Below are 14962 nucleotides of genomic sequence, written 5' to 3' on the forward strand. Positions count from 1 at the left end.
CTAATTGTTGGGGCCAGTGTTGATACAACTGTTCACTTGGGAATTGGCACGTGATTCTTTTGCACGCCACTAGAGGAAGCCCCTATTCCACAACCTTGAAAAAAAACTGCTTTAGAACAACAGGGGGCGCCAAACATCAGTCAGGAAGCATTTTGGGAAGTTACTGCAGCTAAATAGAAATCTATCAAACCTTTTCTGGTAATCCAACTGAATCTTGCAGGCCAAGTGGAGCTCTCACGTTTCAACTAACATGATCGCGACAGTGCTTGTCCTCATCCTGCTGCAGACGAGAGGTAAGAAATCATCAACGAGCAGGAGAAAAGCCACATGGAATTGCTTAACACTTTTTTTTATCTCACAGCCTCAGCATCAGGAGTAATGGTCCACCAAACGCCACCATTTATCCTCAAGACACTCGGGGAAGACACCAATGAAATTAGCTGCTCTCACAGCATCACACATTACGACGTCATTCTCTGGTACAAACAAAATCGAAATGTCACCATGGAGTTCTTGGGCTTCATCACTCAGGTCTACCCCATGCCCGAGGATCACTTGAAAGGGAAGGTGGAGTTTACCGGAGATGGCCGCCGTCAGTCCAAGTTGATCATCAAGAACTTGAGCTTAAGCGACAATGCGGTGTACTTCTGCGCAACTATCACGGTGCTGCAGATTAGCTCTTCAGCCGTCACAAAACAGGCAAGCCGCACTTATCTGGGTTAAATATCAAAACCAACACCTGCGGCACCCGAAGGTGATATCATCTGTTCTTGCATGAATTTCACAAGGTAAAACGTCATCCAGACATCGACACAAAAACACAACTAAGTCAATCAAATCGGTAATTGATAGAATATATATTTGTAGGATTTGATGAATACTTCAAAAGTAACAAAAATAGACTGCTATGCCCACTAATTGGATTGTTTTGTAAAACAAAAAAGCTTAATCTTTAGCCCGCTATTATGCTAATGCTAAGAATGGCAACAATCACCTTCTACGGTATGTGATCGTGTTATCATCTGAAGTGTTTCATATTTGCAGCCATCTAGTGGTCAATAGAGGAAATGTGCCTCGACGCTACAGGCTATTGGGGATTGGTTGTTGTACTGAGGCGCCACCTATTGGACTCATTTGTTCATGACAGAGCAAACAAAAGACTTGTTTTTGATTTCATACTAAACTATGTCAATGCTAAATCCCCAAAATATTTAGTTTTAGAAAGCGTTTGATGCCAGTATTATTGAGGTGTTTAAAAAAAAGCAGCAGCAACTAAACAATTAAGCATAATCATATAAGGACTGATGTCATGTTTTTCAAACAGAAATCTGAATTACTTTTGGGAAGCTAAACTTGATGATTATAAATATTTAATTTGACAACTTTAATTTGCCCTGTGAAAACCTTTGCAACTGAAGCCCTTAAAATATCAACCGCAGAGAAATACAAACTCTCAGATGGCTTGAAATTAAAATTGAATCCACTTAAATATGAAATTATGTTTTACTCAAACAGTAAACCCAGATAGTTATTATGAACAATTTGTTATATCACAGTGTTCATGTCTATAAGAATGTCAAAGAGCAGTGACTTGACTTCTCACCCAATTTGCAAAAAGGAAAAAAAAACTTTTGACCCTATGGCTTCAAAGAGATTTACCAGTTTAAAGTCGAGTCATATCAAGTTGATTCCAGATTTGTGGCTCTTTCATTTTGTAATTCTATATATACAGAAATGATTAACCCGTTCATACATTTTATCTGGCAAAATACTTTAAGCACCATCATCTGGCTAATAAGAACTGCCCTCTTAAATTGGTCACAAATTAAAAACAAAACAAAAAAACAAGTGAATTACCATTTATTCAGACGTTTTCAAACAACAATGGTTATGAAATGAATGAGGTAAATGCCCAATTTTTCCTTGATAACTCAACGCATGGAATGACAGACTTTGCATTGTAAGATTTCAGTGAAACCTTTGGAAAAAAAAAAATCGACACCGTAGCGTCGACGTCAATACCGTCAACACTGAGTCATCCCTTCATTATGGGACGTCAACACTCGTCCAACTTTTTTACGCTCGGTTTAGTGCACGCCATAAAAGACCAACGTTATTCATCGCAAGCTACCTTCATTTGTGCATGTTGAGCAAATGTGATGCAATACCCAACTATAATCTAAAAAGAAAATACGATAAATATCTTACAGTATAAAAGTGGTTTTTAACGGAGTAGTGTAATCGTCGCGTCACCTTTCCACGCAATACTGGATCTACGTATTCACCAGCAGACGCATTGAAACCGGACCATCATGGCCGCCGTGGCTGCTCATCATTGACGGCAGCAGATGAAACCGGACCACCTCATTCGCCATTATGGCCCCGAGGGCAGCTTTCAAACCGGACCAACATGGCCGCCGTGGCCTTCAATTGTACACGGAAATAGTGAAACTAACATTAGGAAATTTGCTATAACAGCTGTAGTGGTTGCCAAATGTAATAATAATAATTATAATAATAATGCATTATCCCATTAAACATGTTTTGATGAACATTTCCACTAATTTGACTAATATTAACCAGAATGTACTGCAGAAATTAAGAGCTGATGAGCAAGAGAGAGGCAAATTTGATAATTGTTTTAATGTATGTTTTTAATGTTTCAGTCTACCGACCACACAAATATGTCAAGTAACTGTAAATGTTAAGTTACTCCAAAAACCAGAGTGGCTAACAACTAGCACCTTAGCCACTAGCTAACTGCCATGCCAATCTTATTAAATTCATTTTTAATTGCCAACTTGTCAAGCAAACAAAGACAAAGCTTTTTTAGGAGGTTAATGGTGCACTGTCTGCCTAGTCAGCTTGGAGCTATAATATAATAAAATTCAAATAGGCAATCTTTAAACCTAAAGGTTGGGTGACATAACAAAGGGCTTTGATGGCTTTTAAGAGGCTCGGTTTGTCCTGCCACTTTAGTGGGTGGATCGTAGACATCCACGCCATCTCGCCAAGCGAGTCCAGAAGGAGTTTCATGCGCTCCTCGAGTTCGGGGAGGAAACTTGATGAGAGCTCGGCTGGTGAGTACCTCAACCACTCCAATGTTACACTACAAATTCTACCACCATTTTTTAATGCATTTAAAATATTTTCATAAAGCCTCTTCATTGGAACTCATGAGTAGTACTCAATATGACTTGTAATGTAGTGGTTCATATTTCAAATTTTTATACAGCTGGTGTGGGGTCAATTCCTGTTCACGTCATATGGCATACTCTATCCTCAGATGTTTCCTGGCATTGGTAGTGGAGTGGTTCCAGATTTGGTACTGTAGTGGTTTCAAATTTGTATCAAGATTAGTTACATTGGATTTGAATGTAGCTGGTGTGGGGCACGTCTCCTCATTTTCTGTCTCCCAAAGTTTGCTGTATTTTTTTGAGATCTTTTCAATTTTTTGTCCAAAACAGCTGGAACATCCAATGTCAGTATTATTAAAAAATTAAGGAAGGATATGCTTGTTTTAGCCTGTGTTAAGAGCCATTTATTCACCAGATACTACGATGTAATGTATAATTTACATTTTTTGTTTGGTAGAATTTGAAGTTGCTGAAGTGGACGCTTAGAAGACTGTAAGTCAAAGTGGTATGTAAGTCAACATATTAATTCACCAAAACATGTATGTATTATTTGATTTTTGTAATACAGATACACATATTTGTTTGAAAATTGAAAAAAAAAGACTATTATTATAGTCCTAATATGTATTTGTTGCTTTTATTTTTTTTAAAATTTTGTTGCCTGCAATTTATGATCATGATTGTGCGGCCAATGTTAGCTCCATGTTTTGTCCCAGGAGATTTTAGGTAGCCCAGAGTGAACAGCATGGAGCACTTTCAGACGCTGCCCACTGACGAGGATGTCAAGTGGGACAAGCTGCTGGACAACATTTTGAAGTCGGCCGACGCCATCCTGTGGGGCTCCACGCCTGCCAGCGTCCCACTGCCACCGGAGCCACCGGAGCCACCGCAGCCTCCACCGCTGCCACCGCAGCCACTGCTGCCACTGCTGCCACTCCTGCCACCATCACCTAAAGAAGAAGCCCATCCTCTGCCCGTCACCACTACAGCGAGCGAGCCCAAAGGAGCCATGGAATTTTTGCCCCTGGCGGGCGATCAAGATCACCTGGAGCTGCTGATGGAGGGGAGCCCCGCGGATATGGACGATGAGCTCTCCAACGTTCTGGATGACTTTTGGTTGCCCGACTATCTGGGTGGCCAACCGGGTCCTATCAACATCCATGACCAGGTAACCATCAGACACCTTTCAAACCCTCCTGCATTTGTTGAGTAGCCCAAAAAGTTGGGTCGTCACTTTCCATCCAATCTGGGTTTATTTTGATCCAACTTATTTCAGAGTGTGCACCTTTAAAACTGCTAGGTAAAAAAAACAGAAAAATAAAACAAATTTGGGTCAGAAATTGGACTGACCTGCAATTTGACCCAAATAAAAATTGGGTTGTTTCGGTTGTCGGTCCAAATTCTAACCCAAATTAGGTTAAAGTGTGACAGTAAAAACAAAACTAGAATAAATACAAAAAGTTAAAATATTTACCCCTCCTATGTTAGACATTTAATCATATTAAAACACATGTAAAATAGTTTTTATTTTTATTAAACATTGTAACCACTTCCCAGCACAAAAATACTCAACAAGCATGAAATGTATAAAAATAGTGCATGGTTTGTCGTGTGGATGTGCCTGTAAGAGGCCGTGTGAGCTGTGGCCGACAGCAGCTGCTGCCTGAGCATCATCATTGTGGTTTGTTTTACCGTTGGATGGAATACTCAGCGAAGAGGGGATTAAAGCAACGCAAAAAGGGCTTCTCAAGATAGCCGGGTGGACATTGTTCCCTTGCAAAGTTTCTCGTGCTTGTGCCTGTGCGTGTGTTTTCTCCCCAGGACGACGACGTCATGGTGATGCCAGCGCACGACACCATGAACCAGCCTCTTCTTGGAAGGCTGTAAGTGACAAACTCTCATGTTAAGATCATTTTAAATCGTCAGATGTGTTAAAAGGTCGATAGTGAGGTCATGATTTGCACATAGCAGATTCGAATTTAGTGGCCGTGAGCCGTTCGAATCGGTTTGCATCTGCCACTAATTGTGTTGTGATTCACGTTTGCTCTTTTGCATGTAACTGGTGCAGGATTGATTTCCGCTCAGAAGAGGCGCACATGTATGTGGAACTCATGATTTGTTTGTTGGAACCTCGACCACATTGGTCCTCTTTTTCACAGGGCCTTTTAATCTTGGTTTTATTTTTGACATGTGTGTTTGTGTAGTAACGGCGAAATGATGTGCGGGGCATCCTCATCATCTGACTCACTTGAAGTTCCAACAGAAGCCTCACCGACCATGTAAGTATATTCAAAAAAAAAAAAAAAAAAGCAAAATTCACTTCGCTCTTACCATTTGTGTTTGTGTAGGAGTTCCAAAAGCCAAAGCTACAGCCACAGCCAGCAGGAAGCCGATCGGCCCTACATCAAGAAGCCGCCCAACGCCTTCATGCTGTTCCGCAAAGAGCAGAGTCCCAACGTGGTCGCCCAGTTCAACATCACCAACTCAGCGGCGGTCAATAAAATCCTGGGAAAAATGGTAAAGTAGCCTTTCGCTCTATTTTCACGCCACAACATGTAAGGGGCTTGACCTGTTTGGGGCTTCCGCAGTGGAAGTCGCTGCCCAAAAAGCTACAAGCCAAGTATTACCAGCAAGCCGAAGAGCACAAGATCCTCCACAGCCTGCAGCATCCCGACTGGTCCTGCACTGAGAACTACGTAAGACCTAATACACGGGAACATGCTGAACTTGCTGAAAACATTTGACTTTCAGAAACATTTTGTTCTAGTCACAAGTAATATAAAAATATTTTTAAAAAAATTATAATAAATATAAAAAAATCTCGTAAATCAACATTTTCTTGGAAATATATGTAAAAAATAAATCCCAATGTTTTAATTATTTTTTTCAAAAAAATGCAAAATTCATCTCTGAGCAGAAGTTCTGGATGAGTACATTGTTTTTATGTATTTAACAGCGCTCAACCTTTTTTTTTTTTTTTTTCCCAACTAAATAAATGTAACCAACCTTTTTTTTTTGTCTGTCAGGGCAAAAAGAGGAAGCGCGATCGCAGCAGGCACTGCACCAACGGCCCGAGTAAGTCATGTGACGTCATCCGCTGGCATCACACGAGGTACACTTAATAACATGCGTGTTGTCCCCCCCCCCACCCCCTTTCCCAATCTCATGCAAAGAGTCACTGGAGGACGTCACCCCGGCGGCGGACCAGTGCTGCGGCGCAATGGGCCACGCCCCCGACGAGGACACCCTGTGCCGTCATTACCACAAGAGCGTCGTGGGGGAAACGCACACGTACGCGCACACGCGTGGCTGCTGACACGCCCACAGATCGGGTTTCCCCCCCCACCCCACCCCGGCCATAACGTTATGTACCCCCTGCACAAACAGTAACCTACCTTAGTTGAGGATTTAAATTTGATTTCCCCGAAAAACATGTCAATTTAAATTCAAGATGAGAATAGTACAGTAAACATCATCAGGGTGTCCCGCTATTTGATTTTTTTTTTTAATTCAACTTTGCTCCAACGCTCGTTTATAATAAACGTAATACCAATGTCAACCACAGGGTAGCGCTAAACATACTGAATTGAAGTCAACATTTCAAAGGTAATGAAGTACTTGAGCACAATTTTTATTGAATTTTATCTCCCGTGATCCTGCATTTTATGCCTACAAAAAGGTGCCAGTTACAGGCAGGTTTTTTAAAAACAATTTTCATCTCTGGACATGATTATTGATGCATATTGTGAGAAGTCTGTTTGGAAAAAAAAAAGGGTTTGTTTACCGTAAACATGGAATCAGTACATCATTACAGTTTGTGCAATATTTTAGTGTCATCCAATACACTTGCTCTCAATATATTTTCTGTATTTGTAGTTTTAACGTGACCTTCAAATAATAAATGCCGTAAATGCTACAAAAGCATGCCCAGAGAGAGAGAGAGACGCTCTTGCTATGTTGGCGGATGTCACATCGCAGCGGTGGACTTGTGGATGATTTGCACCTGTTCCCCAGAATTAGGTTTAGGCTTACTTAACCCTAACGTACCCACCACGTAGCTCCGCCCCTGCAGCGGACCTGGCATCACACTGCGTCATGCTGCAGGATTCAGATGCCATTTTGCAGCGTCTCTCCCTTGTCATTTAAAATGTTACCAGTCGTCGGCCTCTTTGTCTCTCTCCTGTGTGGCGTTGCTGGTAAGAAACTTCATGTGTGACAACGTGTGACACCTGAGAACATGCTCACTAATGGGCTTCATTGCTTCCAGGAGATGGCAAAGGGGTCTATCAGAAGTCGGATCTGCTACTCCGGTTAGGCCATCCAGCCCAAATACACTGCAGCCACAACCTTGGCGGGAACTACTTGGTCATGTTTTGGTACCGGAAGACTCCAGGAGGGGGCTTGGAGTACATCCTGAGCACCACCCCCTACAAGAGCAGGCCCGAATTTGAAGAGACCAGTTCGGGCCACGTCTGGGCCGAGCAGGCGGAGGCACAGAGTGGATACTTGACTCTGAGGGAGGTGCGGCTGAATGACACCGGAGTCTACTGGTGCGCCGCTGGCACAATTCACGGTGATGTGAGACTTAGCGAGGGTACTGCAAAAATGAGTGACACACTTTCCATGATGCCAACCACACATTGGTTTAGTTTACTACCACAATAGGAGGGAGACCTAGAGCTTACGAGTGACTTCATGGCCAATCAGATGAGGCGGAGTAGTTCAAACTATGACTAAACAGGAAATGTCTTTGTGTTCCCAGCTGACACTTGAGCCATCATGTGCGCGTTGTTCTTGTCCTTTCTTCTTTTTATTTATATCCCCGCACAGGGCATCATCACCAGAATGGACCAAACCCCGGCCGACGCCATCAAGGCGGCGGGCGACGACGTAATCATGAGCTGCAACCACTCCAGCGAACGAGGTTTGAACATGATCTGGTACAAGCAGACCTTTCTGGCAGCCGCCTTCATCCAAGTGGCCCGGACGGGTATGAAAAATGTGGTGGTGGATGCTGACGTGTACCGGCTGACTGGCAGCGGCTCTCACTCGTCCCTTGGCGTCACCCGCCTCCGGCCTTCTGAGAACGGGGTGTACTTCTGCGCCGCCACGGAGGCGCACACGGCGACTCATGACCTCGTCAGCCCCGCCACAAAACGCTTTAAATCCTGTTCCCTTTTTGATATATTCTACAATTTTGTGTTTGGCTGTGGTTAACTTTTTCTTTCACACATCTGTTGAGAGTCAATGAATGAACATCTCATCTTTTGGGGGTTAGAAGAATCCGGAAACCACTGCGTGCCAGCCAATCAGCTCGTCGACTGTTGCTCTTCAAACAGGCAGGAGTGAAGAAAAACTCAGCACTCACCTCATGTGACCCACCAGACGATGTTTCTCTTGGTGCTGAGCTTGGCTGCTAGCGTTACGCTGCTCTCAGGTAACGTTATCGGCACTATGCTAAGCTAATTGTTAACTGGAACGCTGGTGTTAGATTTGTGCAAGACTAACGAGTTTTTTCTTCAGGACAGGATGTCAGGCAGAAACCCGCCGACATCGTGGAGGCGGCGGGCCACTCGGTCACGATTGAGTGTACGCACCGCATACCCGACTACGACGTGATGCTGTGGTACCGGCAGCGCGGCAGGGGCATGCAGCTCATTGGAACCATGTACCACGATAGTGCCATGATGGAGCCCGGGCAGGATGACGTCCAGCTGACTGGGAGCGCCAAATCTGGCGAAACGTGCAAAATGGTCATCCCCGCACTGCACTGGAACAGCAGTGCTGTTTATTACTGTGCAGCTAGATACCACGGTGAAGTGTCATGTTGAATCGTGAAGTCATAAACCTTATCACACATTCAGAGTCCCCCTAATACCACAATGCACCTGGATCCAAACATTCCCAGACACGAACGATAAGATCATGTTCGCTGTTTATAGACGGCGTATATAGTAAAGTTTTAAAAATGATGAGTAAATTGAAAACAACTGAAGAGAAATGAAAACATGGACACAAGAGCACATTTATTAAATACAGATAAATTGTATTAGATGAAACATTCAAAATTAGTTCAAAAGGCCGACTCTTCAATGAACGAGTGAACGAATTCTTCTTTCAGTTCATATGACTTGGACCAGTAGGTGTCAGTAATGCGCATTGAAGCTGGTGCCACCCGTAAAACAAAATGAAAAAGAAAATGACATGTGACAGTGAACGTGTTGCGTCTTCTTATTTATAGCCCCGCACAGGCCATGATCACCAGAATGGACCAAACCCCGGCCGACGCCATCAAGGCAGCGGGCGACCATGTAATCATGAGCTGCAACCACTCCAGCAATCGAGGTTTGAACATGATCTGGTACAAGCAGACCTTTCTGGCAGCCGCCTTCACACAAGTGGCCCGGACGTGTACCGGCTGACTAGCAGCGCCTCTCACTCGTCCCTTGGCGTCACCCGCCTCTGGCCTGCTGAGAACGGGGTGTACTTCTGCGCCGCCACGGAGGCGCACACGGCGACTCATGACCTCGTCAGCCCCACCACAAAACGCCTTAAATCCTGTTCCCTTTTTGATATATTCTACAATTTTGTGTTTGACGGTGGCTAACTTTTTCTTTCACACTCCTCTGTTGAGAGTCAATGAATGAAAGTCTCATCTTTCGGGGGTTAGAAGAATCCGGAAACCACTGCGTGCCAGCCAATCAGCTCGTCGACTGTTGCTCTTCAAACAGACAGGAGTGAAGAACAGGCAGCACAGTCACCTCATGTGACCTACCAGACGATGTTTCTCTTGGTGCTGAGCTTGGCTGGTAGCGTTACTCTGCTTTCAGGTAACGTTATCGGCACTATGCTAAGCTAATTGTTAACTGGAACGTTGCTGTTAGATTTGTGCAAGACTAACTGGAGTTTTTTCTTCAGGACAGTTTGTCAGGCAGGAACCCGCCGACATCGTGGAGGCGGCGGGCCACTCGGTCACGATTGAGTGTACGCACCGCATACCCGACTACGACGTGATGCTGTGGTACCGGCAGCGCGGCAGGGACATGCAGCTCATCGGGTACATGTACTACAATAGGGGCACGATGGAGCCCGGCCAGGATAACGTCCAGCTGACTGGGAGCGCCGCATCTGGCGAAACGTGCAAGATGGTCATCACCTCACTGCACTGGAACAGCAGTGCTGTTTATTACTGTGCAGCTAGATACCACGGTGAAGTGTCATGTTGAATCGTGAAGTCATAAACCTTATCACACATTCAGAGTCCCCCTAATACCACAATGCACCTGGATCAAAACATTCCCAGACACGAACGATAAGATCATGTTCGCTGTTTATATAGACGGCGTATATAGTAAAGTTTTAAAAATGATGAGTAAATTGAAAACAATTGAAGAGAAATGAAAACATGGACACAAGAGCACATTTATTAAATACAGATAACTTGTATTAGATGAAACATTCAAAATTCGTTCAAAAGACCGAATCTTTTCAGTGAACGAATTCTTTTTTCAGTTCATATGGCTTCGACCAGTAGGTGTCAGTAATGCCCATTGAAGCTGGTGCCACCCGTAAATCAAAACGAAGAAGAAAATGACGTGTGACAGTGAAGGTGTTGCGTTTCCTGGCGTGAATGTCGATTTACGATTTGCCAAGGAAGGAAAGAACCACTCAGTGAAACAGCACTTTTATGCACGTTTTCGCCAAGCTAACGGCTAACTTTAGTGCATGACGGGATGCGCTGTTATGCAAAAACGGGGAGATTATGCTTCTCTTTGTGTAATCTTGATTTTATAACACTTATAGTTGTTTTTAAATGACGTGTATACATATATACGCCTAAATATTATCAATATATCTACTGCAATTTCACATAAGATTGCTATAAGCCGTATATTTGTGTGTGTGTGCGGGGTGGGGGGATTTGTTGAACGATTCGTTTGAACGAATCTTTTGAGTGAACTGATTCTATAGATTCGTTCACCTAAAAGAACTGGAATGCACATCACTGCTGTTTCTTAGCAACTGACTTGAAAATGAGTCCACGGGAGCACTGCAACGGCGGCAGAATTTTTGCAAGAACAATTCATTTTAGGATGAACTCTCGATACAAATATTTTCATTTGATTGAAGGCAATGGCGTTAACCACTCGACCAGAGCTCTTGCTGTGCTTAGGGTTAGGGTTTGTGTTAGGCTTGCTCTCGCTTTTGCTGTGCTTAGGGTTAGGCTTGCTTATGCAACCAAATCACCTCAGTTGTTTATCACTTCCTCTGATATTTTTGAACTTACCGTAATTTTCGGACTGGAGTATAAGTGAGCAGCAGGGGGGGGCCCCATTTCAACCCCTTCCACTGAGTGCCAAGCAGGGAAGAAATGGGTACCATTGTTATAGTCACTGGTATGACTCGGCAGGGGTTTGAACCCACAACCTCCCAGTCTCAGGGCGGACACTCTCCTCTTAGGCCACTGAGCTGGTAAACATTTGTGTCGTAGTATAACACTTATAGTCGTTTTTAAATAACGTGTATACCTATATACGCCTAAATATTGTCATCCAATATACTGCAATTTCACATTAGATTGCTGGTTTGAAATTTGCTTTTGATATTATTATTTTTAATAAACATTTATGTTAAAACGTGTCTGGCGTCTTATTCCTTGTTTTTATATTCGGCAATTAAAACATAAAAATCAGACATTTTATATGACAATATGTGTAGGTACACTACACGAGGTTAAAAAAAAAGAGAATAAATAAATAAAGGGTTAATTGCACAACAAAAGCACGTTTACAAATATACAATACAAATATACTCGATACAAATATTTTCATTTGATTGAAGGCAATGGCATTAACCACTCGACCAGAGCCTGCTCGGGAACCAAAGGAAATTTGGTCATATTGATAGGGTATCCTCCATCCAAACATGTTCGGTGTTGAAAGTTTCAACGGATAGTCCGAAGCAACCCTTTCCACCGTAGTCATAATGACAGGCGACCACCTGGTGGCGTCAGTGTGCCGAGCGTCGTTGGACGATCAGGAGAAGAAGATTTGAATTGACGGATGTGACGTCAGGGCTTTAGGTCAATTGAAGACAGGTGTGCTCGCTCAAGGGGAGTTATCATATGTAGGTGCCACCGAGCGCGTGGCGGCGGACGGTTTCTCAGGTAAGCTAGCATGCTAGCAAATGTTTGTCGTCTCCTGCCGCTTTTCACGACGGACGCCGTGTTTGTACCACGATTTTCGCGCTCAAGGAGAGTTCTCCAATGCAGGAGCCACCAAATGTTTGTCGTTTCTTGCCGTCTCTCACGACGGACGCCGTGTTTGTTTGTCGCAGGCTTGTCGTCCTCTGGTGACTCGGCAACGTCACGTCCACCGCGACGGTGGGCCTGGAGGTAAATTGTAGGCCGCAGGCCATTTAGCCCGTGAGCAAATGTTTGCAGTATCTTACGATGCCATTTATTATTTCTTGCAGGATTTTCGCTGTCTAGGGAGTGCTTGAGGTTTGGGCACGGCACGCCACAATCGACTTTGCGTCGCGTCGTTGCGCGTTTTGGTGGTATTTTAAATGTCTTTCGCGTTTTTTTTTTTTTTTTTTTAATGCTGGCCAGCATTTTTTCATTCGTTTGTTTGTAGAAGGTTCGTAATTGACGCCGCCGATAAGCGTGTGTTTGTCTGACTATAGGAAATGTTAGTTTGACTCTAGTCAACACAACAATTTTTTTATTTTATATCATGCGTGTGCCATTTCCGCGTTATGCAAACTGATAAATGTAACGAATTTGTTACGTCATGTCCAAATCAGAGCAACGCCATTCAAAGATGGCGCCCGCCCGCTCTCGTTCCGTTACGCAACAAACATTTGCGCGCGTTATTTTCTCCCGTTTTGGACGCCGCCAACCTGGATCATCTGTCCAATGTGAGGTGAGTTGATGAATGATGAACTGAAAATATGAATTATAATCCTAAATGATGATGATTTACTAACATTTGATTATATATTTGTTTGACTGCAAACCTCTAATTAGTATGTATAAAATTAAAATATCTATTTTTGTTGCAATAATTTCTGTTTCTTTTATAGCACTAGAAAAGGCTGCCCGCCCAGCCAGCAGCCTTTTAAACAAAGCAAGCAGGAGGCTCTTGAGCTATTTCAGTGATGCTGAGGACACTGAGGAAGAGTAGTCCTAAATCAGGTGAAAACCTGTTTTTGTCAAGTTTCAGCTTCCCAACATGCAATGGTTGTCGAGTTTTAGCTTCCCAGCGCACAATTAATGGCTGTCTGTGTGTTTTTGTAGGCTGCAAGAGGAGCTGAATGGGAAAAGTATAATTCCATATGAAAAGGCGCAATGGCCTATCCAAAGGCGCAATGGCCTATCCAAAGGCGCAATGGCCTATCCGAAGGAGCAATGGCCTATCCGAAGGAGCAATGGCCTATCCGAAGGAGCAATGTTCTATCCGAAGGAGCAATGGCCTATCCAAAGGACCAATGGCCTATCCAAAGGAGCAATGGCCTATCCAAAGGAGCAATGGCCTATCCAAAGAAGCAATGGCCTATCCAAAGGAGCAATGGCCTATCCAAAACAGCAATGCTATATCAAGTCAAGAATCAAGCAGCACGCTGCAAAAGTCAACATGTGCGGATCATGTGCCCAGGAGGGGGCAGTGTGGTTGCCTTTGGTTATGGGTGCACGACGGAAAGGTTGCAGGTGTGGACAGTGTTTAGGGCTCTGATGGTTGGTCTTGCTTTCGAGGTGCGCTGTGGTTGTGGCTGGTCTGGATCCAGCGTTATCTTGTGCTTGGTTGCCATTGACGGCCCACTTGGGGGAGGACGTGGTTCCGTGGATGGACACAAAACTGAACTTTGACGTGGAGCTGAATGTCCAATTTTGCCATACGACTTGTACCATTGTGTATCTTTTTCTAACCTGCCACTGTCGTAGTTGCTGCGTTCTTTGTTCTTTCCCCTCGGTGGAGGGTGGCGTCGGAGCGAGCCGATCCCGAATGTCCAATTTTGCAATTTGACTTGACATTTTCTTTTTCTAACCTACCACTGTTGCACTTCCTCTAACCCAAACCTACCACTGTGGTACTTGTGTTCTTTGTTCTCCCCTAGGTGTTGGAGCGAGACAGTCACATTGTGTCTTTTTCTAACCTAGCACTGTCGTGCTTGATCGAAGCCTAACGTACCACTGTGCGTCCTTTGTTCTCTAGGTGTAGGGGGCGGTGTTGGGGCGAGCCGGTCCACGGTGAAGACTTAATGATGTGAGCAGCGCCCAACTCATTGCATGTTCTACCTTTTGCAGGCTGGACGCAAAAGGGGGGTGCATGGCCCGATTGGACCCGGTGACCGTCACCAAGAGTACCTAACCGCTGTGATCAAGTAAGCAAGTGACCGACAACTTGGGGTGCTCTTTGAGTTACTAACATTTGTTTCTGTTTGTGCAGATGGTGACCGGGACGCGACACGATCTGCTCAGAGGTGGACGGACCGCTGTGGCATCGCTCTGAAGTAGCAGAGTTCTGAGGGAGACCCGCTTCCCTGGAGGCGTCGACCTGCGCAGCTTCAGCATGTGAAATGGATTTTATTCTTTTCTTTTTAGTTCACACCGGCGGTGTCCAAATGTCTGTTTGAGGGCTGCATACTGAATCAAATTGAGAATTCTTTGACACAAATTCATGAAATCAATCACAAAATGTTGCCATTCATATTTTGTGCTACAAAGCAGTGTTGCGTTCATTCGTGTCGTGTGTTGATCAAGTTGGCCCGAGGCTACCATTTGGACACCAATGGTGACATGTGTAGGGCTGCACCTGGATTGGAAA

At 44.2% G+C, this 14962-nt stretch overlaps 1 protein-coding gene, 1 long non-coding RNA gene and 1 gene segment (V, D, J or C); all 3 read left to right on the top strand.

Annotated features, from left to right (window-relative positions):
- The first annotated feature begins 2164 nt into the window (after nucleotides 1-2164).
- On the top strand, nucleotides 2165-7069 carry LOC148385060 (uncharacterized). Its single transcript, XM_088400803.1, has 10 exons — nucleotides 2165-3080; nucleotides 3595-3642; nucleotides 3854-4305; nucleotides 4959-5020; nucleotides 5206-5235; nucleotides 5342-5416; nucleotides 5486-5654; nucleotides 5726-5833; nucleotides 6164-6212; nucleotides 6311-7069. The coding sequence occupies exons 3-10, from the start codon at nucleotides 3883-3885 to the stop codon at nucleotides 6451-6453; spliced, it is 1059 nt and encodes a 352-aa protein (XP_088256929.1). The 5' UTR covers nucleotides 2165-3080; nucleotides 3595-3642; nucleotides 3854-3882; the 3' UTR covers nucleotides 6454-7069.
- Nucleotides 7070-7214: 145 nt separating this feature from the next.
- LOC148385061 (uncharacterized) lies at nucleotides 7215-10113 on the top strand. Of its 6 annotated transcripts, none has more exons than one of them (6): nucleotides 7806-8061; nucleotides 8416-8574; nucleotides 8661-8951; nucleotides 9379-9482; nucleotides 9567-9967; nucleotides 10061-10113. That transcript is itself a non-coding variant. In a coding variant (3 exon segments), coding segments are annotated over 3 exon segments (783 nt in total).
- A 2097-nt stretch (nucleotides 10114-12210) lies between these two features.
- Nucleotides 12211-14564, top strand: LOC148385062 (uncharacterized). The gene is made up of 4 exons (XR_015863473.1): nucleotides 12211-12303; nucleotides 12474-12531; nucleotides 12612-13332; nucleotides 13435-14564. It is a non-coding gene; the product is annotated as an uncharacterized LOC148385062 (long non-coding RNA).
- Nucleotides 14565-14962: the final 398 nt, after the last annotated feature.

Source organism: Syngnathus floridae, chromosome 16 (assembly GCF_059516105.1).
Source record: "Syngnathus floridae isolate MCC-2025c chromosome 16, RoL_Sflo_1.0, whole genome shotgun sequence".
Taxonomy (NCBI): Eukaryota; Metazoa; Chordata; class Actinopteri; order Syngnathiformes; family Syngnathidae; genus Syngnathus; species Syngnathus floridae.